This window comes from Lithobates pipiens, unplaced genomic scaffold (genome assembly GCF_037356315.1).
Source record: "Lithobates pipiens isolate NorthernLeopardFrog02 unplaced genomic scaffold, aLitPip1_a1.2 Scaffold_8, whole genome shotgun sequence".
Classification (NCBI taxonomy): domain Eukaryota; kingdom Metazoa; phylum Chordata; class Amphibia; order Anura; family Ranidae; genus Lithobates; species Lithobates pipiens.
The window spans coordinates 350153377-350179356 of NW_027507903.1; the positions used below are offsets into that span (position 1 = coordinate 350153377).

The 25980-nt window shown below is 43.1% G+C and overlaps 1 protein-coding gene across 4 annotated transcripts in view; it reads right to left on the minus strand.

The window, feature by feature from the left end:
• ACSL6 (acyl-CoA synthetase long chain family member 6) overlaps positions 1-25980 on the minus strand; it is a 342759-nt gene that overhangs the window by 30473 nt on the left and 286306 nt on the right. For all 4 annotated transcript variants that reach the window (XM_077473316.1, XM_077473315.1, XM_077473318.1 and 1 more), the window contains 3 exons: positions 13962-14057; positions 12143-12215; positions 5764-5852 (listed from right to left, as the gene is read on the minus strand). In XM_077473316.1, the coding sequence (XP_077329442.1) occupies positions 5764-5852; positions 12143-12215; positions 13962-14057 (258 nt within the window). The remainder of the gene's footprint in view (positions 1-5763; positions 5853-12142; positions 12216-13961; positions 14058-25980) is intronic.

Genomic DNA, 25980 nt, shown 5'->3' on the forward strand with positions numbered 1-25980 from the left:
TGTCATCACACAATTCCCATCGGAAAATCAGATCATGTGTATGAGGCTTATGAGACTCCTATGGAGGGTGGAGCCCTGAATCATATTTACATCTCTAACAAAAGCCCTCCACATAGCTACATCAAAATCATTGTGCAGGCTGTTTGCAAAAAAATGGACCCATGTAACTAAGCTTGTGGTGTCCTGCTAACAGTCATTAAAAATTATCATCTTCAGTCACCCTAAATGCAGACAGAACAATTTCTTGGTACTCGTGAGATGCTAAAGACACTCGGATTGAGCCACAGCTTGGAAAAGAGGGTTGGTCTGGGTAAAACCTCAAAAAGGGTTCCATGTAGCTAAACGCCAAGGTTAGCAAAAAGAAGAAAAACTAAATCTTGATTTGGGCATAATAACTGCAGACTGAATCGGTCAAAACAAATTTTCAGAATCCAGATCTAATAACAGATCCGTAGAGAGATCCTGAACAAATAGTGGTCCATGGGTCAGATATGGCCCCCAGACAGCTTAACCAGACCATAAGGGGCCCTTTTACACAGACACAAAGTGGGACAAAGTTCTGCGGGCACCTTTACATAAGAAATACTTCCAGTAAACTTGACCATAAATAATAAGTGGGGCTCCTCCATTTGGCCGATTTGCAAAGTATATATAGTAAAGTAAGTCCAGAAACAAAGAAATGTTTAACGCCTCACAAAATGGCCAATTAACTACAGTTGTTTCTGTGGCAAATATCCTCAGTACCAAACAGAGGAGACCATATCTCAGAATAGGCATGCTAGGTACTCAGAAAAGTGAGTTGCAGAGATGAGGACAGGAAAACTGCTTCAGCTGTGAGCCAACAACTCCATAAATGATCCCATGAGTATACTAGTCTGAAATGAAGCCCTGTGTCTACTGTAACACATATGGTAGTCACAGGTCAGGAATGATCTCTGATTAAGTCAATGATAGTCTCTGATGAAGGAACAGGGCCCTAAGTGATACAACTGTTGAGGATGCTTACTCAGTCATTAAGCTGTATATGCCACTCTGGATGAGTTTTAGAAATATTAAGCCCTGATGTCAATGTGCCACTTGCTGCTGTTTTCCACCTGCATGCTTTCTCTAAATTTCCTGACTTCCAGAAGTTGCAGTTGTTGCATGACTTGACAGCCATCAGCCTGAAGATTAGGCACCCCCGACATGCACAATTATGTTTGCATGTGCATGTACATGGTGCTTTTTGCACTTTACTGCTATCACAAGGGGGGTGACAAGTGACATGTGACAGCATATATGACATCAGGGCTTGACAAATTTGCTTGGAATCTAGGAGCCAGCTTAAAAAGTTAGGAGCCAGGTGGGTAACGGTGATCCGGACCTGTCCCTGGCCTGACATGGAGACGAGTGAGGGGAAGATAGCGCCGCCGCCCCCACCTGTCTCCAAGTCATTGCCCATAGCTCTTAGAGGGACATTTTATTTATTTATTTTTTTCAAATTACAATTTTTTTTTTATTGCATTTTAGTGTAAATATGAGATCTGAGGTCTCTCTGGCCCCAGATCTCATATTTAAGAGGACCTGTCATGCTTTTTCTATTACAAGGGATTTTTACATTCCTTGTAATAAGAATAAAAGTGACACAATTTTTTTTTAAAAGAACAGTGAAAAAAAAAAGTTAAAATAAGAAAAAAAATTTTTTTTAAATGCGCCCTGCCCGCCCGCATATGAAAGCGGTGTTCAAACCACCCATAGGAGGTATCGCCATGATCGGTAGAGCGAGAGCAATAATTCTAGCCCTAGACCTCCTCTGTAACTCAAAACATGCAACCTGTAGAATTTTTTTAAATGTCGCCTATGGAGATTTTAAAGGGTAAAAGTTTGTCGCCATTCCATGAGTGGGTGCAATTTTGAAGCGTGACATGTTGGGTATCAATTTACTCGGCATAACATTATCTTTAACAATATAAAAAAAAATTGGGCTACCTTTACTGTTGTCTTATTTTTTTTATTAAATAAATTATTTTTCCCAAAAAAAGTGTGCCTGTAAGTCCGCTGCGCAAATACGGTGTGACAGACAGTATTGCAACAACCACCAATTTATTCTCTAGGGTGTTAGAATAAAAAATATATACAATGTTTAGGGGGTTCTAAATAAAGGGAAGGAGATAGGCAGGCAATAAAAAAACAGGCAGAGGAAGCTCCATTAGCATTGCTGGTTGTCATACCAATGGCCACCACAAGAGGGCGCCAGATTCCAGAAGGAATCATAGGACCGCAGAAGGCCTCAAAGCCGCGGCCTCAATTACCGGCCGCCGGCGGAACGGCCCGACGCGATCACGCCGGGGGGGTCCACGGAGATAGGATACCCCCAGCTGTGCTGCCCCAAGCGCCAGGTCGCTAATTCTAGTCGCCAATGCGACCTGGCGCCCGGGTTTTGTCGAGCCCTGTATGACATGTTCTTTTTATGGAGGCATCAGGGGTCTATTAGACCCCCTAATGTCACCTTTGTACTCCACTGGAGCTAATCAAGAACAGATCATGTTTGATTAGCTTTCTACCCGGCCACAGGGGCTAAGGAATGAAAACCCTGAAATTGGAAGTGAAAGAGAAAATGCTTGCAGCTTTTGGATTTATCCACTGGAAGGACAATCTGAGAACAGATGTTTGCTGATGTCCCTCAATTGTACCTGTTGACATTGTCCATGGCTGTCCAAGCACACAGGAGGGGCAGTGGAGCCCAAGATACAAGATACAAGACATGAAGGAGGTGGGGAGAGGGGAGTCAGCATATTCTGGTGTATATGGAAGTAAGCAGGTGGCTGTAGTAGAAAGCCAACAGTTGGCTGAAGAGATATCAACACATACTGTAAGAAATAACCTTGCTCAGTAAAATATATATTAGCCTTAAAGTATATCTAAAGGCAAAAACGTTCCTTTAATTTTGTACAGAATGAAGAGGGATTAGAACACTTGCCAGTTTGTGTTGTTGTTTGTGTCCCAGCTAGGGAGATTCACTCTCTTTATGTGTCCTGTTTAAATTTAGCATTTGAAAATGAAAGTAAACAAAAATCTAGAATTTTGGACTGTCCCCAGAAAAATAACAAAGGGAAAATCTTCCATTGGGGACATTAATTCTAATGGCCTGGGGGTGCCCAAGGTATTTTCTTAATTTGAAGGGATTATCTCTCACTTCCTGTTTTGGCTACGGGGCAGGAAGTGAAGGCAAATCTCCTCAATGGGGCACAGAGGCACAAAATAAACAAACAGGGTTATAACCCTCCCTTACACTATCAAAAATGAAAAAAAAAAGTTTTGCCTATAGTTCTACTTTAAAGTAATTTTTTTCAGATATTAATATAATAACATTTGCTGTTTTTTTTCTTGCTCTCACATTGCTACTGAAACTGTCATTGTCCATGCTGCCTCACTCCCTCTATATTTGTGCCAACTGCTGCTGGGACCTGCAGTATAGATTTACATAGGCATCTCCCCTCGAGAGCGATCCCGCTTGGAACCACAAGCAGCCGTTCAGAGTGTCGCACACTCTGTACTGCCTTAAATGCATATACCGTATTTATCGGCGTATAACACGCACTTTTTCCCCCTTAAAATCGGGGGAAAGTCGTGGGTGTGTGTTATACGCCGATCCCCACTGTCTGTGAGTCAAAAATACCGAGCGCGGGCGAAAAATACCGAGCGCGGGCGAAAAATACCGAGCGCCGCCGAAAAATACAGAGCCGATTGCTCGGCTCCGCTCGTAGTCCCGCCTCCCTGCTGTTTCTCTAGCGAGCGCTGCCGAAAAAGGCTGAGCCGTCTGTACTGTGTACTCGGCTCGGCTCAGCTTGCAGTCCCGCCCAGTAGCCGAATACACAGTACAGACGGCTCGGTCTTTTTCGGTAGCGCTCGCTAGAGAAACAGCAGGGAGGCGGGACTATGAGCGGAGCCGAGCAAGTCGGCTCGGTCTTTTTCAGCGGCGCTCACTCGGTCTGTTTCGGCGGCGGGAAATTTAAACATGGCCAAGCTGCAAATGACACTGCAAAGCTGCAAATGACACTGCAAAACTGCAAACAGCGTGGTGCAAGCTGCAAATGACACTGATCATTCTGCAATGATGGACAAGGCTGCAGATGCACACTGATAAGGCTACATTGACTGGCATTTAAATGTAAGTTTTTTTTTCCTTAAACTTCCCTCCTAAAACTTTTTTCCTTAAAATGCCCTCCTAAACTTGGGGTGCGTGTTATACGCCGGTGCGTGTTATACCCCGATAAATACGGTAAGTTATGTTACTAGTATTTTATGGGAAAAAAAAACTTTAAAATCACTTGAAGCATATGCTTGTATTAAACATGAAAATGTAGAACCCAGGTACACTGAGTATCAGGTCTCAACAAATTTGGGCACCGGGGCCAGCCTTTTATTGAAAATTAATGACTGCAGTTCAGCAATGCTGTAATACTGCTGTTGTTGTGATGGACTGGGGTTTATATGGTCACAAAACAGACACCCCAAAGCAAAGTACATATTCATTTATTTTATTTTATTCCTAAATATGTCCCTTCTATTCTATTAATAACCAGTAGATGGCAGAGAGGGCACACAAACAGAGTCTATATAAGGCCACACACCATGTGACTGGAAATTAAATTACTTCCAGCCATGAAGTCAGTGGTCATATCTCATTCTGTTTGTGTGATTCTTTGCAGGTATGTTCTCTAAATTGTACCTAATCTGTATTAACCTGTGATATAAAGATTCCTAAACATCTTGAGCAAATGCAGAAAAAGTCTCAGCAGATTTTATGCTATAGTTTTGCTGTAATTAGAAGTTTAGAACAGCATGTGTGAGAAACAAGTGAAAAGGGCATAAGAACATGAAAATACTGCATTAGTCAGAACAAATGTCTATTATAAGCTCTGAACCGATCTAAATAGGTATATTTAAACCTGATTTATTGAAAATTGTATAGATTAGAAAGCACGTTTTCTGTTATTTAATTTAGAAAAAAACTATTGTATGTAAAGCTTATGCATTGCATCATACAGACATGCAATGTGCACCATCTAGTGGTTAAAAAAGAGTACTACCATGATAATATTTGTATTAAAGCAATGCATTGCCAGTATGATTATTGCACACTTAAAGTGTACCAGAGAGATAAAGATAATTATCTGTAACACTGAATAACAGGGATATATATGTTATTAAAATATAGTAATGTTCATTGTTGTAACTATGTTTTAAAATACTGTAGTTAAAATCTGTATTATATATTGTTAATGGTTATAAACATGTGACTATAAAAATGTAAAAGATGTATTGTTATGTAAAAATTAAACTACTTCCAGCCATAAAGTCAGTGGTCATATCTCATGCTGTTTGTGTGATTCTTTGCAGTCCACGCCAAGCTGATCACCTTATCTCATCGCGTCTACAATCATTGGCTCTCTTAATTCACATTTTGAGGCCGGTAACATTGTCACCTGACAGATCTGTAACAAAATTACAGGGAATGCTGGGGGGAAGTTATGGACCTGTGCATAGAAAGGTGGGGTACTTCACGAGAAAGAGGGATACTTCTGGGGAAAGAGGTGTACTTCAGGGGAAGGAAAGGTTCTTCTGGGGAAGGAGGGGAACTTCTAGGAAGGGGATGTACTTCTGAGGAAGGTGGTATACTTCTAGGGAATGAGGATGAAGAAGGTGTACTTCTGGTCTGGAAGGTGTACTTTTGGCCAAGGAAAACACACAATGGCACACATACAAAATATATTTACATACCTCTCCTTCACCTTTCGAAGCAAAATAATTCATGTCTTCCACATTAACTAATTTGATAAAGTTGCAGGGTAAAGGTGCCCCCACGTGTCCTGTGAACAACATTCGTGTTTTAGTATGTTATTTTTCATTTTAGTAAGCATTGGATTTTGGCTTTCTGCAGGTGAGAAAAAATAGGACTGACATTTAATGTAGTGCATACCAGTGCAGTATTGGTACATGCCTGCATGCCAGTACTACACAATTACACAAAATGTGATTGTTTTCTTCTTCTTTTTCCTTCTTTAAGCCACAGTGTCTGAAGAAATTTCTCTGTGCCCAAATCTCCATCTCAGCAGCAAACAGTACCTGCAAATCCCCTATATTTCCCATTCCAGACTCAGAAATGCTCCTGTAAATTCCACTGTCAAACTTAACCCTAGCCAAGCATTTCTGTACCTGGAAAGCTCCCCGTGCTTTCATCTTCTCAGCAGCACATTGTACTTGGAGATATCCATCTCCTTAGCCATATCTTAGCAGTGTTACATCCTTGGGAATGTCCTTACCTCCTATTCCTAACTCAGAAGTTTCTCTGACAATCTTCACCCCCAGCTATCCCTAGAACAGCACCACAATGTGCCAGGAACTGTCCCTGTGCCCACATTCATGACTCAGCAGCAGACAAGGAAATCACCATGTCTGCCATCCCGAAATCAGCAGTGTATTGGCTCATGAAATAGCCTTCCCTGCCAACCCTGATTAAGCAACAGCTCTGCAGATATTGTACAACCCTCTCTCCATCCTCACTGTCCCCTGGAACTATCACAATATCTAAGATGGTTAAGCACATCCATAGTGATAGAATCCTTTCTGGACATATGCTTCTGTCTGTAGAAAAAAAACACCAGGGGGCAGGGCCGTCTTTAATATTGATTGGACCCTGGGCAAAACATTTCTTGGCCCCCCCCCCATGCAATTTCAATCTCCACCTTCTCTGAGACATGAAATAAATAGCAGCTAGACTTAAAATCGGTTTACTGTATCAAATTAGACAGCAATTGTGATTGGTTGGTAGTGGTCACAGCATATCATTACTGCTTACTGACTAGTTGCTAGAGGTTACAGCACACATTACGGCTCACTGATTAGTTGCTAGAGGATACAGCAAATGATTTCTGCTTGTTAATTGGTTGCTAGAGATTACTGTACAGTAATACTGCTCATTGATTGGTTTCTAGAGGTTACAGCACATCGTCTCCTCACTGCAGGGGGGCATGATATACATATGAATGCCATTTTTATTTACATATCAATGCAGCTGACCGCAGCTATTTTCTTATGGATACAGCCACTATTTACATATGAATCATGCACTTCACACTGAGATATCGGGACACAGCATGGGACTACAACTTCAAGGGACAAGGGAATTTAAACTGGGATAGTTGGCAAGTATGAGGCAGCTGTTTTGGGCACCACAACAATGACAGGGCCCAGGGCAGCTGCCCCTTTTGCCTTGCCTTAAAGACGGCCCTGCCAGGGGGCTTATTCAATTCAAGTGATATATGCAAAGTTCAGTAAAGTAATGCAGCCACATATTAAATATCTTCTTAACTTATAAAACTCTAGTAAAAGGAGATACAGCTGTTTGCTATTAGTTGCTTTATTTGCATATCTCTATTGCGTCTTACCTGAAAATACCAATGTGCATGTGATACTGTAGCATTTGTTGACCAGGCAAAAATTTACCATGGTGATATTGTCCTGCTATTGACTCCATAATTGCAATGACTTTACCAAATCGCTGCTATGCTTATTAATGGAACATGCTGGCCAGTGATATTGCCAAATTACTGTACTAAGTATTTTGGTATGGTGATGATTAAAAATCATATTTGCCCACTGGATACATTGGCCAGCTGTAGGATGGGTATACAATTTGAAAAGCAATCACAATGGATTATTGTCATAACACAGTGCTATCATAGCATGTCCATTGAAAGGACAATCAATTTTAAACAAGGTATCCATCACTCACACACATCTACCTACTCATTGCTTTCACATTTTTACCCCCAAATGACTGATCTGTGGCCATAAAAGAGATCTTTGTAGTATAATAAAAAGTGGAGTATATAATTGCTCAAAGTATCAACTGAGCAGTTTAATGGGTGGAGAAATTTAAATTTGGGGGGTTATCTCCTGTGTGAAAAAACGTATCTGTCTCCAGAGTCAACCCACAGCGGAGTTAGGATAATGCCACGTACACACGCTCAAACAATCCAGTGGAAAAGGACTTGAGTCCGCCGGACAATCCCTCCATGTGTGGGCTCCAGCGGACTTTTTTTTACCCAAAAGAAAGTAGTTTTGCACCAAAATATGTCCGCCGGACTCGCAGTCCAGTGGACAATACGGCCGTATGTGTGCTAGTCCGCCGTACTTTTGAAATGAACGGACTTTCCCGCGCGCGGAGAGGATCCCAGGGTCCCAGCATCCCAGACGATGCTGGGACTGTGACATCATAATGGGCAGGGGACATCATCCGGCGATGTCCCTATATAAGTCACTGCATACCGCGTGCCTGTCATTGTGACCAGAGACATCGACGAGGCAACAGCTCAAGAAGAGAAGAACAGAAGAAGGCGATGACGAAGACAGCGGTGACAGAAGACCGGGCCACCTCTTGTAAAAGAGCTAGAAGAAGGCACGGTGGCCTGGCAAGAAGAACCGAAGAGGGGGACAAGACCCCCGAAGTCGGAAGAAGACCCCCGGACGGCGGCAAAGAAGAAAGCCGGGCTCCTCCGCTAGTAAAAGAGCTAGCAAAAGAGCAGAAGATAGCGGAGGAGTCCGGCGAGAAGACCCCCAAGACGGAAGAAGACCCCCCAGAGCTGTGCAATAAACTATTTTTAACCCTTGTGTGTTGTGTTTTATTTACATTTTTTTCACAGGTGAATGGGTAGGGGTACATTGTACCCCATACTCATTCACATAAGGTGGGGGGGCCGGTATCCGGTGGCCCCCTTATTAAAGGGGGATCCCAGATTCCGATAAGCCCCCCGCCCGCAGACCCCGACAACCAACGGCCAGGGTTGTCGGGAAGAGGCCCTTGTCTTCATCAACATGGGGACAAGGTGCTTTGGGGTGGGGGGACTGCACTGCCCCCCTTCCCCAAAGCACCCCCCATGTTGAGGGCACGCGGCCTTGTACGGCTCGGGGGGGGGGGGGCGCTCGCTCGTCCCCACCCCCTTTCCTGACCAGCCAGGTGGCGTGTTCAGATAAGGGTCTGGAATGAATCTGGGGGGGACCCCCACACCGTTTTTTCGGCGTAGGGGGTTCCCCTTGGAGTCCATACCAGACCTAAGGGGCCTGGTATGCTCTCGGAGGGGGATCCCACGCCAAAGTACGGCAGATAGTCCACCGGAAAAGTCACGTGTGTGGACAGGTACGCTCATTCGGACAGTCCGGCGGACTTTACGGCGGTTTGTCCGCCAGACTAAATCCGCCGGAGAGTCTGATCGTGTGTACGCGGCATAAGTAATGCAGTCAAAGGGATTGATTTACTAAAACTGGAGAGTGCATAAACTGTTGTAGCTGTGTATGGTAGCCACTCGGCTTCTAACTTCAGCTTGTTCTTTTAACCACTTCAGCCCTGGAAGCTTTTATCCCCTTCCTGACCAGAGCACTTTTTACAATTTGGCACTGCGTTGCTTTAACTGGTAATTGCACAGTCTTGCAATGTTGTACCCAAACAAAATGTGTGTCCTTTTTTTCCCCACAAATAGAGCTTTCTTTTGGTGGTATTTGATAACCTCTGCGTTTTTTTAATTTTTTTTGCGATAATAAATAGCCCCCAAATTTAAACAACAAAAACACATTTATTCATCAGTTTAGGCCAATATATATTCTTCTACATATTTTTTTTGGGAAAAAAATCGCAATAAGCATATATTGATTGATTTGTGCAAAAGTTATAGTGCCTACAAACTATGGGAAAGATTTATGAATTTTTATTATTTTATTTTTTTACTAGTAATGGTGGTGATCTGTGATTTTTAGCGGTATTGCGACGGACAGATCAGACACTTTTGACACATTTTTAGGACCATTGACATTTATACAGCGATCAGTGCTATAAATATGCACTGATTACTGTGCAAATGTCACTCGTAGGGAAGGGGTTAACACTAGGGGGCGATCAAGATGTGTGTTCCCTAGGTTCTAACTGTGAGGGGATAGGACTCACTGGAGGAGGAGGTATATCTTTGTTCCTACTTAGTAGGAACAAACGATATGTCTCCTCTCCCCTGACAGAACAGGGATTTGTGTGTTTACACACACAAATTCCCATGCTGGCTCTCATGCACGCGATTGCGGGTGGCAGGCGGCGTGCAGTGGGCGGCCTCTGGCGGCTCTCACAGGGAATCCCATACACGTATGGGGTTTCACGCAGCAGTGCCATTGTGCCGAAGTAAAAATACGTGAGACGGTTAAGCATTGACAAAAAACACTGGAAGCTAATTGGTTTCTATGCAGAGCTGCATCAGATTTTGATTTTAGTAAATCAACCCCATAGCGTGTAGTGAAATGGAGATTTTGGGTCTATTCTCCTCAGTAAGACCCCTTTCAAACCGAGGGCGTTTTGCAGGTGCTATAGCGTTAGAAATAGCGACTGCAATCTGCCCTCAAACTGCTGCTCCATTCATTCCAGTGTGAAAGCCTGAGGGCTTCCACACTGGAGCGGTGCGCTGGCAGGACATCAGGAAAAGTCCTGCCAGCAGCTTCTTTGGAGCGGTGAAGGAGCAGTGTGTTTACTGCTCCTCCACCGCTGCTCCCCATTGAAATCAATGGGGCAGCGCTGCATTACCGCCGGCAAAACACCGCTATTGAGGTGTATTGCGGGCGGTTTGAACCTTTTCTTGGCTGCTAGCGGGGGGTAAAAGTGTCCCACTAGCGGCCGAAGTGCGCTGCAAATCCGACGGTAAAATACCGCCAACGCGGCAGTGTGAAAGGGGTCTAAAGGATGGACTTATCTGTCTCTGGGTACAAGTCAACCCACAGCAAAGCCAGGGTATATAAATAGCCATAGTTTTTTCAAAACTCAATTTTCAGACCCCTTTCACATCGAGGGCGTTTTGCAGGCGCTATAGCATTAGAAATAGCGCCTGCAATCCGCCCTCAAACTGCTGCACCATTGTCCCCAGTGTGAAAGCCCGAGGGCTTTCACACTGGAGCGGTGCACTGGCAGGATGTCAGGAAAAGTCCTGCCAGCAGCTTCTTTGGAGTGGTGAAGGAGCGGTGTGTTTATCGCTCCTCCACCGCTGCTCCCCATTGAAATCAATGGGGCAGCGCTGCATTACCGCTGGCAAAACACCGATATCGCGGCGTATTGCGGGCGGTTTTAACCCTTTCTCAGCCGCTAGCAGGGGGTAAAAGCGCCCCGCTAGCGGCCGAAATGAGCTGCTAAAAATAGCAGTGTTTTACCGCCGATGCTATGGGAGCGGCAGTGTGAAAGGGGTCTAAGATATACAGTTTTTGAAAAGAATTCCAGTCAAGATAAAATAGCCTTGTCAATGATAAACATTTTCTACTGGTGGTGGTGGTATTTGCAATGTAGATAAATACAGTTTTCATCGGATGTTTAGCCAATTTCAATTAAAATGTGTTAGAACTATGGATGCATTGTAGGGATGAGTAACATTCAGTGCAATGGCTAGTTGGGGCCACAGCACATATTAATGACATAGTGCTACCAGTAACAATTGTGTTAACAGATGCACCTCTTTGTGCTCAATAAAATATTTTTTCCCAAACATTGCATGTAAGGACAAAACACAGACATGGTAGGTACTATTGAAATAGCACATATCTATTCCCAGTTTACAAATTATGCATTTAGACTGGAGTTACCCTTTCAGCTGTACTCTGCTAGTGCACATTTATCAAATGTATGGGCATGCTTTTGATTTAAACACTCTCCTTGAATGCCATATGGAATTATTTGGGACTTGTTGAAGTGTAGAAGTGTGTAAATACTGTTATTTTTATTCAGTGATTATGCTCTTTGGATACATATCTCTATCGCATAGCATAATATGGCAAAATTGGCTGGTATGCAAGTGCTAGGGCAGTTGCTCATACTGACCCTCTAGCAGTTGCATCCAACAAGACTGTAGGTTGGATGCAACTGCTAGAGGGTCAGTATGAGCAACTGCTCTGGCACTTGTATACCAGCCAATTTTGCCATATTATGAATTCTGGATGATGGTACTGTAAAAACATTTTTTTTCCTTACTTCTTGCCTATTTGAGGTATTACTCACATGTTGTGTCTATCCCATAGCATGACGAAGACATACAAATATTACTGCACACACATATGATAAATATTTTATAGAAACACATACCTGATGTCCAGTCCCCAGGGGTGGTAAAGGTGCAACCAGCTGTACATTCTGTCTGCCCATAACCTTCATATACCTAACAAAAACATAGTGCCAGTCATGTTGATGTAAGGAAGAAAGTACAGATTTACAAGTCTGGAACATGTCATTTTATGAGTAGGCAACATGGCTTACTCGGTTAAAGTGGACCTTTCAGTAACTTTTCAAATTGGCATGAATTAATTTCCAATATATTACCATATGCAGCTCATGCATACTTTTTCAAAAATGCTCTACCTTATATATTTAAGGATAGCCATGAGCTCCATTCATATTACTCAAATTAGGCTGAGATTATGTCATCAGTTTGCTGCATTTCCTCAGTCTCTTCATCTCCAGTGATGAGACTGCAACATTGTAAGCAGGTTGCAAGAAGTCTGCAGCAGGGGCTAATACTTTTTCAGACATTTGAGAACACAGCAAGAACTGCTTACAGGCCAGCATCAAAGGTTGGCCATAGATGACCTAATTCCCCCATACACAAAATGGGGGTGTCTTTGTATTCTGAGAGCAGGGAGACTCCCCCATCATCAGAATACACTGATCAGCACTGCAGATCGACTTCTGTTCAACCACAGTGGCCATATGTGGATGTAGATTCGCTGCTTAACCACCCGAATTTCGATCCATGCATGGCCAGATTAAGCCCAGGAAGCTGATATTCACCTTAGATCATGCCAGAAAAAAGGTGACTTAGTTCTTCTGGAGATAAAAGCAGATAAATGCATTGTCAGGGGGGAGTACTATAATCTCTGTGAGAGATAATATAATACTCAGGGACAATGCTACCTTCCTGTTGTCATTTGAAAGAAGGCATCCCTTCACACATGCATGCACCTTGGCAAGAGGTCTTTAATAACTGTACTTGAACTTACTGGCAATGTAATCCTGAGGGTTGCCGTTTGACAGTTTTATATATACAGTATATGCAGTGAGAAGGTGGCCAGCACCTAAGTATTAAAGTATAAACTCATGCACCCAATCCGTTTTAGCAACCACCATTAAATATATTTAAAAGGTTGCAGCACAGAGATTTTATTTATATTGGTCATTCAGTAATTCAGAAAAGAATAATAGTTTCAAGCAGGGGCGTTGCTAGGTCTACAAAGGATCTGGGGCTAGAGGCCATAGTAGGGTAGTAAAGAAAGTCATACGCTTGGGTGGGCATACACATGTATATAGAATAATATACATGTGTGTGTGTATATATCCCAAGAGAGCCCCCCCCCCTTACATCAGGGTCCCCAGAGAGCCCCCCTTACATCAGGGTCCCCAGAGAGTCTCCCGTAAATCAGGGTACCCAGAGAGCCTCCTCCTTACATCAGAGTCCTCAGAGAGCCTCCCCCTTGCACCAGGGTCCCCAGAGAGCCGCCCACTTACATCAGGGTTCCCAGAGAGCCCCGCTTACATTAGGGCCCCCCAGAGAGCCTCCCCCTTAAATCAGGGTCCCCAGAGAGCCTTTCCCTTAAAATCAGGGTCCCTGGAGAGCCTCCCCCTTGCATCACGGTCCCCAGAGAGCCCCCCACTTACATCAGGGTCCCCTGAGAGCCTCCCCTCCCCTTGGCGACCCCTGCAGAGACTCTGTGCTATAGGCCCCAGATTCAGGGCTATAGCCCCAAAAGCCACCCCCTAGCAACGTCACTGGTTTCAAGCATTATATAAACTGTGTCTGCAGGCATGCAGTAACTTAATTTCTGTGTTAGACAGCAATTAAAAAAAGCATTTTTTTAAAATATATTTATTTATAAGTTTACAAAAGTTATAATATAATAATTGAATGTACCTGACATCCAAGGGCTGCTCGTAGAAATCCTAAAACTGTAGGTGATGCGGGTGCAGCTCCTGTTACAATCATTCTAACACGCCCCCCAAGGCTAGCCTGCACACAAAGAAACATAAAGTTACAATATTATGATTCAAAATCAATGCTGGGATGAGCAATGTCTGGACTGAGCTTCCTGTAAAGCAAATGTTTGGAAATGACTTGTTCTGTTTTAAGGCCCTTTTCATACCAATATGTTTAATTTGTGCATTGTAAGGGGGGAAAAAAACATGTGATAAGAAACAATGATGCTGTATGATGCACTGAGGTGTGAGAAATAAGACATGTCCATTTTTGTGTGCATTTTCATGCACTGTGTTGCTAAACAGCATCATGAAAATGCGTATAAATGCGCTACAATGCATGTAAAAAGCACTCTAAAAATGTACAAAAACAGACACGATTAACCTGGTCTAATTGATTTCCAGTTTAAAAAACAACTTCTGAGGAGCAGAAAGAGTGACAAATACTAGGATTTTGACAAAAGTTATTAAGAATATACAGTATATTTTCAATCAAAAAGGATACTGGTGGGGTAATGTTTTGTCTTTTAAATTAATGGAGGAATCTAGATTAAAAGCTTATTCAGGTACAGCAAGATCAATTAATGAATGAATGAATAATCAGTGAACAAAAAATTGTTCAAATATATTTTTTATAGATTTATAGATCAGAACCACAAGTATAGTCAGAGCTTCTCTAATGTGAATATAATGTGCTAGTATGTATTTGGCATTTAGTAAAGTAGAGAAGGGGCTGCACTGAGACATCATCATCCTGTGTAGATGTCAAGGTTCTTTAGCCCCAAACTATTTGGCAATGCTCACTACATACAATAATATAAGCCACACTGCCTACTCCGCCTCTATCCTTTATTTTGCCAGAACCAAGGTGGCAACCCTGGGTGTTTAGCAATGTGCAGAAGGTAACATTTGGTCACACCGCACTAGCACCTTTTATGTTATATAAATGTAAGCTATTTGGGTTTCAACACAGCCATTATCGATTTGAAAACACTGGACCTTGCCTGTGTAATGTGTATTGAAACACCTACTTATTGTCTCCATCAGAAGTCCGTGTGACAGGTGACAATGCAGGAATACAGCTGGGAGACAGGAAAACATCATTGTCACCCTACAACATAACGTGCCGAACAAGGTTTGTCATGGCAGGATCACCAGATATTATTTTACTGAAATATGCTGATTTCAAAAGACCGATAACTACTTTTAAAGTGATATGAACCACTTGAGTCCCAACTATCGCTAAGTTCCCCTTTTGCAGGAAAAAAATGTGCATTTATTATTATTATTATTATTTTTTTTTTACAAAGGAGCCTGCAAAGCATTTTCATCATGATTGTGGGTCCAATGCCAGGCTCCTGCAAATTCTTCCTACAGTTCCCTGCCCGTACAGAGGTAATGGCTTTCAGTTGGAGGGCAGACTATGAAACTTAAAAAATATAATGTGTGGAACCAAGCCTGAAATGAAAAACACTCTGGGACTCAGATTTAGGAAGAAGAAAATCTGGGGACTCAAGCGGTTAACATGTTAATACATCTAAGCTTATATGTGATTTTAGTGACTGGGTTTGAATATACTTCAAGGAATCTGGATTTTTAAAGGAAAGGCCAGATGGCAGATTGCTGGGATTCACAAATTTACAAAACCTACCAGATTTGTACTTTAGTGGCCTATCTGATATTTTATATAACTCAGATCTGCATGGTAGCTGATCTGTTCACCTTTAGGGCAGTAATGTTATTATACAGGTATACTTAGGTAACTGGAAAACATTTCTCCTCGGAGGCACAGTACAGTCTAAATTTTTAATGGCATATTTCCATTAATAAGCCATCCTCATTTCTAAGGAATGCAACTGGTGATAAAGCATAGGTCTTTAATTATTCATTGCATCAATGAGCAATGGAACTGAAGGACAAAATGTGCTGGTAAATGATTAAAAAAAGACTTAAGCAACAATTTAAAATCTGAAAGTATCAAGACTGACTTTTCATAGTCATGTATTGATGTGGTTACAAGAAAAAAAAAGGTAAATTGGTTTCCAAAATACCACATAAAATGAATGATAGGTTTGATAACATTTTGTACTGTGCAACATGAACTCCACTTACCATCCAGCAAATGGAATTTTGTGACAATAACCTACTAGAACAATGAGACTTCCTGTGAGTAAGATACATTCACATGGGTGGGTTCATCTGCGTGCCTTGATTCTGGCAAACAGAACTTATTGGAAACCACTCAAACCCGACAAAGGAATCACGACTTTTATGATGACTGAACTACTACTAATGTATTTCTAAGTTTATGATAATTTTATTGAGAAAAAGTAAACCATTTTAGTGTTTTAACTTGCTAATTCCAATTTATTGACTTAAAAATATTGAAACCAGACACAATCAGTCTTCTAGGAGGGCAGCAATGATAGACTACATATTGCTGTTACAATGGGTTTCCTTAAAGTGGTTCTAAAACAAAAACATTTTTTTTTTTACCTTAATGCATTCTCTGCATTAGTCTCACACCAGAAGAGACAACAAGTTCACAGCTGACATAGCACTTTACCACTCCTGCATCTGTCTGCTGCCGGCTGCTGTAGGGGTCAGTGTGGTGAGTGATTCAGCGAATCACATGGCTCCCTTCTTAATTTTTTTGTCTTGTACAAACTTTATTTAAAGTGTACAAAATGTTACACTTCATTCATGGTGCAATATGCTGCGTTTCCGTATAGCTCCATGCGATTTGCCATGGCTGCATTTTATCACAGCACACTGAAGCGCAACCCTAGACAATTGTTTCCTGTGTGTCCTTGCAATGACAGACATTTTACAATGTAGTAAAACATCTGTCACCGTACATAGTGTGAACAACCTCAAGGTAAACAACCTTTTACAATTTCCTTAGCTTTCCCACCTCCCTTATACTTACCTGAATCCTCAATCGTTCCAGTGCTTTGCACGGCTGCATCTCCTCTCTCCCTCTACTCACAGGGATTGAGGCAGCAGTGGGAGTCATTGAGTCCTGCTGCTGTGAATCAAATCCTGGGAGCCACACTATGTGTGCCTATCGATGCACACAGCCTGCCTTGGGTTCAAGCCCTTACGTCTGCCCCCATAGCAAGCCATTTGCTATTTGGCAGATGGAGAAGAGGAATTCCGTAATTTTAACAATAACCTTTTAACTATTATAAACCTAGTTAAATGAATTAGTGGTGTGTATAATGCTTGCTGTCTAATTGTTTTAATAATTTTAGACGCCTTTCAAACCTGTCAGTTTTTTAGGTGGACCTGAACGAATGCTCCATGCAGGTCTATGGAGTGACGGATGTCAGCGGTGACATTTCCGCTGACATCCGATGCGCTAAATTCAGACGGATGAAAACCCTATTTTCCATCCATCTGTCTGGCGGATCATATGAAAATGAACAGGTGGTCCATTTTCATAGAGGGGAGCGGAACTCTGACAGGTCCGTTCCTGCACAGTGTGCAGAGACAGACCTGTCATCTGTCTGCTCAGTGGGGATCAACGGAGTCATCCCTGTTGAGCAAAGTGGAGTCCGTACATGGACATGCCCATGTGAAAGGGGCCTAAGTCTGTAGTTTATTTTGGTTGGCTACTAATTTGTTTATGTGGCTATACTGAGAGTATGGAGGCAACACAGACTGTAAAGATCACACAGACATAGTGATAAAAATTATAAAATGGATAGGGGGAGCTCAGTTTGTCTGTTCTCCTTTTGATGTTCCATTGACTGTTTTTTTTTTAGAGGAAACTTTGTAGAGAACCGAGGAGGATGCTGCTGGGATTGCTTTCAAAGACCCCTTTCACACCACACCGCTGATAGCGTGGGCGGTAAAACACCGCTATTTTTAGCGGCGTTTTACCGCTGGATTTGCGGCGCATTTCGGCCGCTAGCGGGGCGCTTTTACCCCCCACTAGCGGCCGCGAAAGGGATAAAACCGCCGGCAATACGCCGCAATAGCGGCGTTTTGCCGGCAGGATTACAGCGCTGCCCTATTGATTTCAATGGGGAGCAGCGGTGGAGGAGCGGTAAACACACCGCTCCTTCACCGCTCCAAAGAAGCTGCTGGCAGGACTTTTTTCTGATGTCCTGCCAGCGCACCGCTGTAGTGTGAAAGCCCTCTGGGCTTTCACACTAGAAACAATGGTGCAGCTTCTTTAGGGCGTTTTGCAGGCGCTATTTCTAACGCTATAGCGCCTGCAAAACGCCCTGGTGTGAAAGGGGTCAAAAGGTATAAGGGGCCAAAGGTAATTTGATGATTTCACTACACATGTGGGCAGGTGTTGGAAAAGCACAGGGGGAAGAAAACACACAAAGGTTTGGCACTTTATGTTGGAGTAAAAGCAAGTGAATGTTTTGTAAAGATTTATTTTTTATTTTTTTAAATGGGGCACTTTGTAATTGCAGTATTGGTTTGGATAATTGTTGCAAAAGGAGAACTGCAGATATTTTATTTACTTTATATAGAGTATATATTTAACCCTTTGGTGCCGGCACCTTCAGGCCCTTTAAGGGTTTTTAGGTGCCAGGAGGCAGGGTCTATGATCAAGTGACTGCTGCGAATGGCTGTCACGGTGGTCACTTGACTGGAAAGCTCCTGGGGAACTGTGTCGGTCGCACATAGGGCGTTTTGAAATGTTGCACACAAATATGCGGCCACATAGCGCCAAGGCCCACCCGCTGAGAGGCCGCATATTTGTGTTCCGTCTGCGCCAACAGGTTAATATAAGTTTTTGATGAGCGTAGTCACACCAAATATTGATTTTCTTCTGTTCAGCCACTTTGCATTTTGGTAATTAATAAAAATAAACAATTAAAATACATATTTTTGAAAGCACTCTTACTTTACAGCATTTCTTCACACCTGCCTAAAACTTTTGCACAGTACTGTATATTTGGTAAACTCTGTTTTTAGATTATATGAAGCTTATATTAGTATTCACAGATAGGTACCAAGCACAAAACGAGTAGCCAATCCAAGCAACTTTAGCGATATGGACTGTTACCAGAAAGCCTCGTACCTTCCAGTGTTCCAAACATTGTTTGTCCCTGTGATTATTCGTGCAGCCAGTGACCTCATACCTGTGTGCCAATGGAGTGAGTTATGGAGTGTATAGTCCTCTTTGAATCTGCTTCTATGCATCCATGAACCCTAAGACTACAAATCCCAGGGACCCTTGCAGTGGCCTAGTCCTGCTGCCCACTGTCGGACATCCTGTTACTAGCATCATTTACAGCGCCTTCCCATCAGTGCAGACGTGTGGAGAAAGTCACTACAGAAGGCAGAGACAGAGAATCCGTTGCCGGAGTGTTGCCATCCATGTTCCTGTCTAGAAGACTGCAGATCAATTTGGGTCATTGGTGAGAGAGCAAGCCGCTCAATCTTTATCTATTCACTACCACCATTACAGAACACAGTGCGCACACATCTCTACCCAAGAACACTTTACTGCATTGCTGGAACACTGTACTCAGATGCCTTAGGCCTTTACCACTTGGAATCTATCGTTTCATCTGAAACCAAGCAGATTACAGTTAACGAGCTCCAACTAGCTGGAGAAGAATAACAGATCTGCTATGTGGAACTCTACTGCCATTACCCATAGGAACATATATATATATATATATATATATATATATATATATATATATATATATATATATAAAATAACACCAGCAGGAGATTAGCTCTCCCATTAAAATAGCATAGGCTGATTACATCTATTTCAATGTGGCCAAATGTGTAGTTAACTGAAACATCCACTAGGAGGTGACTTCAGAGCTGAATATAGTGTATCCTTGTGTATATAGCATTATTCTTTGTTTAAACATTGTTGTGTCTTTGGGAGGAGTTTGCTAAGTTGGCGCTTGTATCACAGCTCAGTGGATTTACTCCTTTCTTTGTGAAATTACTTTTCTTATTTAGTTCAAGTAAAACATTTCAGAACCTTATACTACTGAGTTGCTTTATAGTATTAACAGGATGTCCGAACCCAAAGTGTCAGGTGGGTTGGAAGGTTCACTTGGTCATGGCCGTGCAGATGAGCAGGTAATTCTGAACAGTCCCCAAGGGGGCCGTGCTACACAACATTAAGGCTGCTTCATTGGCATCAGATGGCTAACATCTGTCTTCAGCTTTGGCAGTTACAAATGACAAATTCCCAATTGGGTTTCAACGTGTTCAGAAGATATCCTTGGGGAAAAAATAACTATTGGGCAGACTGGAAATTTACAGCCTACAAGATATTGTTTGTGAATGTGAGCATGTAAGCATGTCAGTTTTAAGACAGAGAAAGACATTACTTTAATTTGCCAGAATACATCCTATCACAGAACCTCCATCAACTGTGTATGGACTTAGCAATAATGTTGTTGATTAGGACACATTTACTGTATAAGTACAGTATCTCACAAAAGTGAGTACACCCCCACATTTTTTGTAAATATTTTATTATATCTTTTCATTTGACAACACTGAAGAAATAACACTTTGCTACAATGTAAAGTAGTGAGTGTACAGCTTGTATACCAGTGTACATTTGCTGTCCCCTCAAAATAACTCAACACACAGCCATTAATGTCTAAACGGCTGGCAACAAAATTAAATAAACCCCTAAGTGAAAACAAAGTGTGGACAAAGTGTTAATATTTTGTGTGGCCACCATTATTTTACAGCACTGCCTTAACCCTCTTGGACAGGTTGCCACTGGAGTCCTCTTCCATTCCTCCATGATGACATCACTGAGCTAGAGGATGTTAGAGACCTTGCACTCCTCCACCTTCCATTTGAGGATGCCTCACAGATGCTCAATAGTGTTTAGGTCTGAAGACATTCTTGGCCAGTCCATCACCTTTACCCTCAGCTTCTTTAGCAAGGCAGTGGTCGTCTTGGAGGTGTATTTGGGGTTGTTACCATGTTGGAATACTGCCTGCAGTCCAGTCTCCAAACGGAAGGGATCATGTTCTGCTTCAGTATGTCGCAGTACATGTTGGCATTCATGGTTCCCTCAATTAACTCCACAGTGCTGGCAGCACTCATGCAGCCCCAGACCATGACACCCCCACCACCATGCTTGACTGTAGGCAAGACACATTTGTCTTTGTACTCCTCACCTGGTTGCTGCCACACACGTTTGACACCATCTAAACCAAATAAGTTTGTCTTAGTCCCATCAGACCACAGGACATGGTTCCAGTAATCCATGCCCTTAGTCTGCTTGTCTTCAGCAAACTGTTTGTGGGCTTTTTTGTGCATCATCTTTAGAAGAGTCTTCCTTCTGGGATGACAGCTTTGCTGACCAATTTGATGCAGTGTGGGGCATATGGTCTGAGCACTGACAGGTTGAACCCCCACCCCTTCAACCTCTGCAGCAATGCTGGCAGCACTCATATGTCTATTTCCCAAAGACAACCTCTGGATATGACACTGAGCACTTCTTTGGTCCACCATAGCGAGGCTTGTTCTGAGTGGAACCTGTCCTGTTAAACCGCTATATGGTCTTGGCCACCATGCTGCAGCTCATTTTCAGCGTCTTGGCAAACTTCTTATAGCCTAGGCCATCTTAATGTAGAGAAACAATTATTTTTTTCAGATCCTCAGAGAGTTCTTTGCCATGAGGTGCCATGTTGAACTTCCAGTGACCAGTATGAGAGAGTGAGAGTGATAACACCAAATTTAACACACCTGCTCCCCATTCACACCTGATACCTTGTAACACTAACAATACACATGACACTGGGGAAGGGAAATGGCTAATTGGGCCCAATTTGGACATTTTCACTTAGGGGTGTACTTACTTTTGTTGCCAGTGGTTTAGACATTAATGGCTGTGTGTTGAGTTATTTTGAACTTCCAGTGACCAGTATGAGAGAGTGAGAGTGATAACACCAAATGTAACACACCTGCTCCCCATTCACACCTGATACCTTGTAACACTAACAATACACATGACACCGGGGAAGGGAAATGGCTAATTGGGCCCAATTTGGACATTTTCACTTAGGAGTTACTTACTTTTGTTGCCAGTGGTTTAGACATTAATGGCTGTGTGTTGAGTTATTTTGAGGGGACATCAAATTTCCACTGTTATACAAGCTGTATATTCACTACTTTACATTGTAGCAAAGTGTAATTTCTTCAGTGTTGTCACAGGAAAAGATATAATAAAATATTTACAAAAATGTGAGGGGTGTACTCACTTTTGTGAGATACTGTATCTGTGAGCAGCCATAGACTTTTTGTTAACCGTCTTTGTTTTAGAAAATACCCAAAATGTACCTAACATGCTGAAAATAATTTTTGCGCTGGTCTATTGTTTATAAATGGTTGACATAAACAAAGCCGAAAACTTGCGCAGCTGTTACATCACCATGACCTTATTGATGCTTGGAGGAAGGCCAATCCTATCACTCGAGACTATTCCCACTTTTCTAGAGCTCATAATCTTTATTCACGTATCAATTATGTATTTCTCCTCTCAGGGCTATTACTCAAATTGATTGCGGGCAAGATAATGTCGACTCCCTGGTCTGAACATGACCCTGTAGTACTGACATTTACTAACTTAACAATCAAATTGGCCAAATCTCACTGGAAATGAAATTAATCTTTACTCAGTAACGAATCTTACTGCCTAGATACTATTACTCATTTAAAAGCTTACTTTGATATCAATAAAGCAGACTGGGTGGCACACAAAGCTTCTGTATGTTTTTTTTTTTGATTCAGTTGACATCTAGACTTAAGAAAGACCATGATGAGCAGGAGTGGGAGACAGGGCCCGGACACAGGGGGCCATTCATCACGTCTCGACCGTCAATCCAGGCACCGTGACAAACGCTTGAGGACAGATGTGACCCCTCCTGGATGGAAGGCGCCCTTTTTTCTTTAGTCCCATAGTGAGACATTAATGGCTCTGTTCTATTTTTGACTTTGGGATCCCTTGAGTTTGAGGTCTTCCACCTGGTTCTGCTGTTTACACTACTCCAGTGACTGGGTTTGCCCCCGGGGGTATTTTGGGGTTGTGTACTGCCTCTTATCCCTCCCCCCTAATCTTAGTCGGGCTTCAAGCCGGTTAATAATCCTTGGCCAGGGAATATATTTGTACTCTGACTTCATCTTCTTTTTTGGTCTGCGGGTCTCCCTTATGGCGACTCTTGTTTTTGATACGTTCGTTTTTTCTTTTTTGGATTGATAGTTTTTTATAACTGTTTTCTCCATGGCGTTTTGAATACCTTCCCCTTCAGCGGAGTTCCTCCCACGGTCCCCACAAAAAGGGCGGAGCTGTGCTGGTGGTGGTGTCTCGAGCACTACTTTTTGCTCTCCTAACAGCTTGCAGTATAGGATACTGTAGGCAGATACTGTTCTTTTGTTACACCCTATAAGTTGAGAATCCCTCATACAGTCTTATATTTTCACTCACGCATACTTACTGATCTCTATTCTGTTATCCTCCTTGTCCCGTCTCTCCCCTCCTCTTCCCCCCCCCCTCCTTTTTTTTTTATTACAGAGCGGGTCTCCTGAAGAGAGTTCTGACACTCTGGACATGGCATACTCTTCGCTGGGCCGTAGCCCTACCCTGATCTCCCACAATGTTCGCGGCCTCAACCTGCCGGAAAAACGCACCTCCGTACTCAGAGAGCTGAACAGGGTAAGGCCCATGTTTGTATATTTGCAGGAGACACATTTCCGGGGTGACCAAATTCCTAAATTGTCAAACAAAAACTTTCCACAGGTATTTCACTCCACGAACCCCTTAGCTAAAACAAAGGGGGTGGCGATCCTCCTCCATAGGAGGGCAGGTTTTGTAGTTACTCAGCAGTTGTCTGACCCGGAGGGCAGGTATTTATTTTTGAAAGGCTCATGGGGTAATACCCCTCTAACTTTAGCGAATGTATATTTCCCTAACAGTGGGCATGTTGCGTTCTGTAAACAAGTTACTGAGGAGCTAAAAAGTTTTGCCTCGGGGTGCATTATCCTGTGAGGGGATTTTAATGTACCGCTCAATCCCCTGCAGGATACGTCCACTGGCAAATCCAGTCTGACTTATCGCAAGTTAAAACGGATCAAACATCTTTTACATTCCTCGACTCTGATCGACGCTTGGCGAACGTTCCGCCCGTCGGACAGGGACTACACATGCTATTCAGCACCTCATGATAAATACGCGCGCATTGATTACACCTTTATCACACAGAGGGACCTGCTAGAACTACAAGGAGCCCATATAGGCCTCCAGACCATTTCAGATCACGCACCTATTTCACTTACGATGGTCCACCCTGACCTGAGACCCAAATCCTGTATGTGGAGGCTGAACCCCTCCTTGCTGACTGACACTGACCTTCTCCCTTCTCTAACGGACGCCTTGCGCAACTACTTTCTAGACAATGAAACGGAGGACCTGTCACCCCTGACCATATGGGAAGCGCACAAGTGTGTGATGAGGGGGGTGTTCATTAGAGCAGGGGCGGCTCGGAAGAGAGCGGCGGAGCTACAGATTAAAACACTGACCTCCAGGGTGGCGCGGCTTGAAACCCAACACAAACAGTCCCTGGATGCCTTGAAGGCCCAGGAGTTGAACCAGGCTAGACTGGAGCTGCGCAGCGTTCTGGAGATCAGGAGTAAACGCACCCTTTTTCTTAAAAAAAATATATATTATGAGCATTTGGACAAGGGAGGGAAACTATTGGCCAGGGCTCTGAAAGAGACCTCCCTGACTAATAATATCTTAGCAGTTAAACTGGGAGATGGCACCCTGACCAACCGCACGGATAAAATTGCGGAAAGCTTCCGCCAATATTACACTAAACTTTACAACACTCCACCACAACACAAACCCGGCACGCTAAGAGGTGATCGGAGCCAAATTATACAGGACTATTTAGAGAAGAGTGGTTTGCCCACGCTGTCCCCTGAGGACGCAGACTCCTTGGAGGGTCCCATTACTTCGGCAGAATTGTTAGCCACTATTAAAAGCCTTAAGCCGGGGAAGAGCCCCGGACCTGACGGGCTTACTGCACATTACTATAAAGTCTTTTCGGCCTTGCTAGAAAAACCACTCCTGAAAACGTTTAATTTCCTTAGACATCCGCATCACCTCCCTACGTCTTTCCTAAGCGCGCATATAACGGTTATTCCAAAATTGGGTAAGGATCCCTCTGACTGCTCTAGCTACCGCCCGATCTCCTTATTGAATTTAGACTTAAAAATCATGTCAAAGATAATTGCAAACCGTTTACGTCTCTTTCTTTCCCAATTAATTGGTCCTGATCAGGCGGGCTTCATGCCAGGGAGGGAATCCAGAGACAATGTGACAAAAGCATTGAACCTGATCCACCATTGCCATAAGGATAAGTTCGAGGGCTTTCTCCTATCTACGGATGCGGAGAAAGCCTTCGATAGGGTGGCCTGGGACTACCTGCTCGCTACTTGTAAGCATATTGGCCTGCGACCTGGTATGCTCTCTTGGATTTCCTCCCTATACCAGAACCCGACGGCACGTTTAAAAATTAATGGAACCTTATCCGACCCGGTGGTAATTCGTAATGGGACTAGGCAAGGGTGTCCATTATCCCCCCTATTGTTTATCCTCACCCTAGAGCCATTTATTCGCACAGTCAACAATTCCCCTTCAATTACAGGATTCCACATCGGACAAAAAATTTATAAAATTGCCGCGTACGCGGACGATTTTTTTTTTTTTAACTCACCCGCACACTTCCATTCCAAATCTACTGCAGGCCTTTACCATATATGGCTATATTTCTCATCTTAAGATTAACTATAGCAAATCTGAGGCGATGAATTTGACGCTGGCACCGGAGGCGTTGGCGCAAGCTCAAACGAATAATTCATTTCACTGGGTTTCAGGCGCTTTAAAATACCTAGGCATTAAGCTCACCTCCCAGCTGAACCTTATATTTGCACACAAT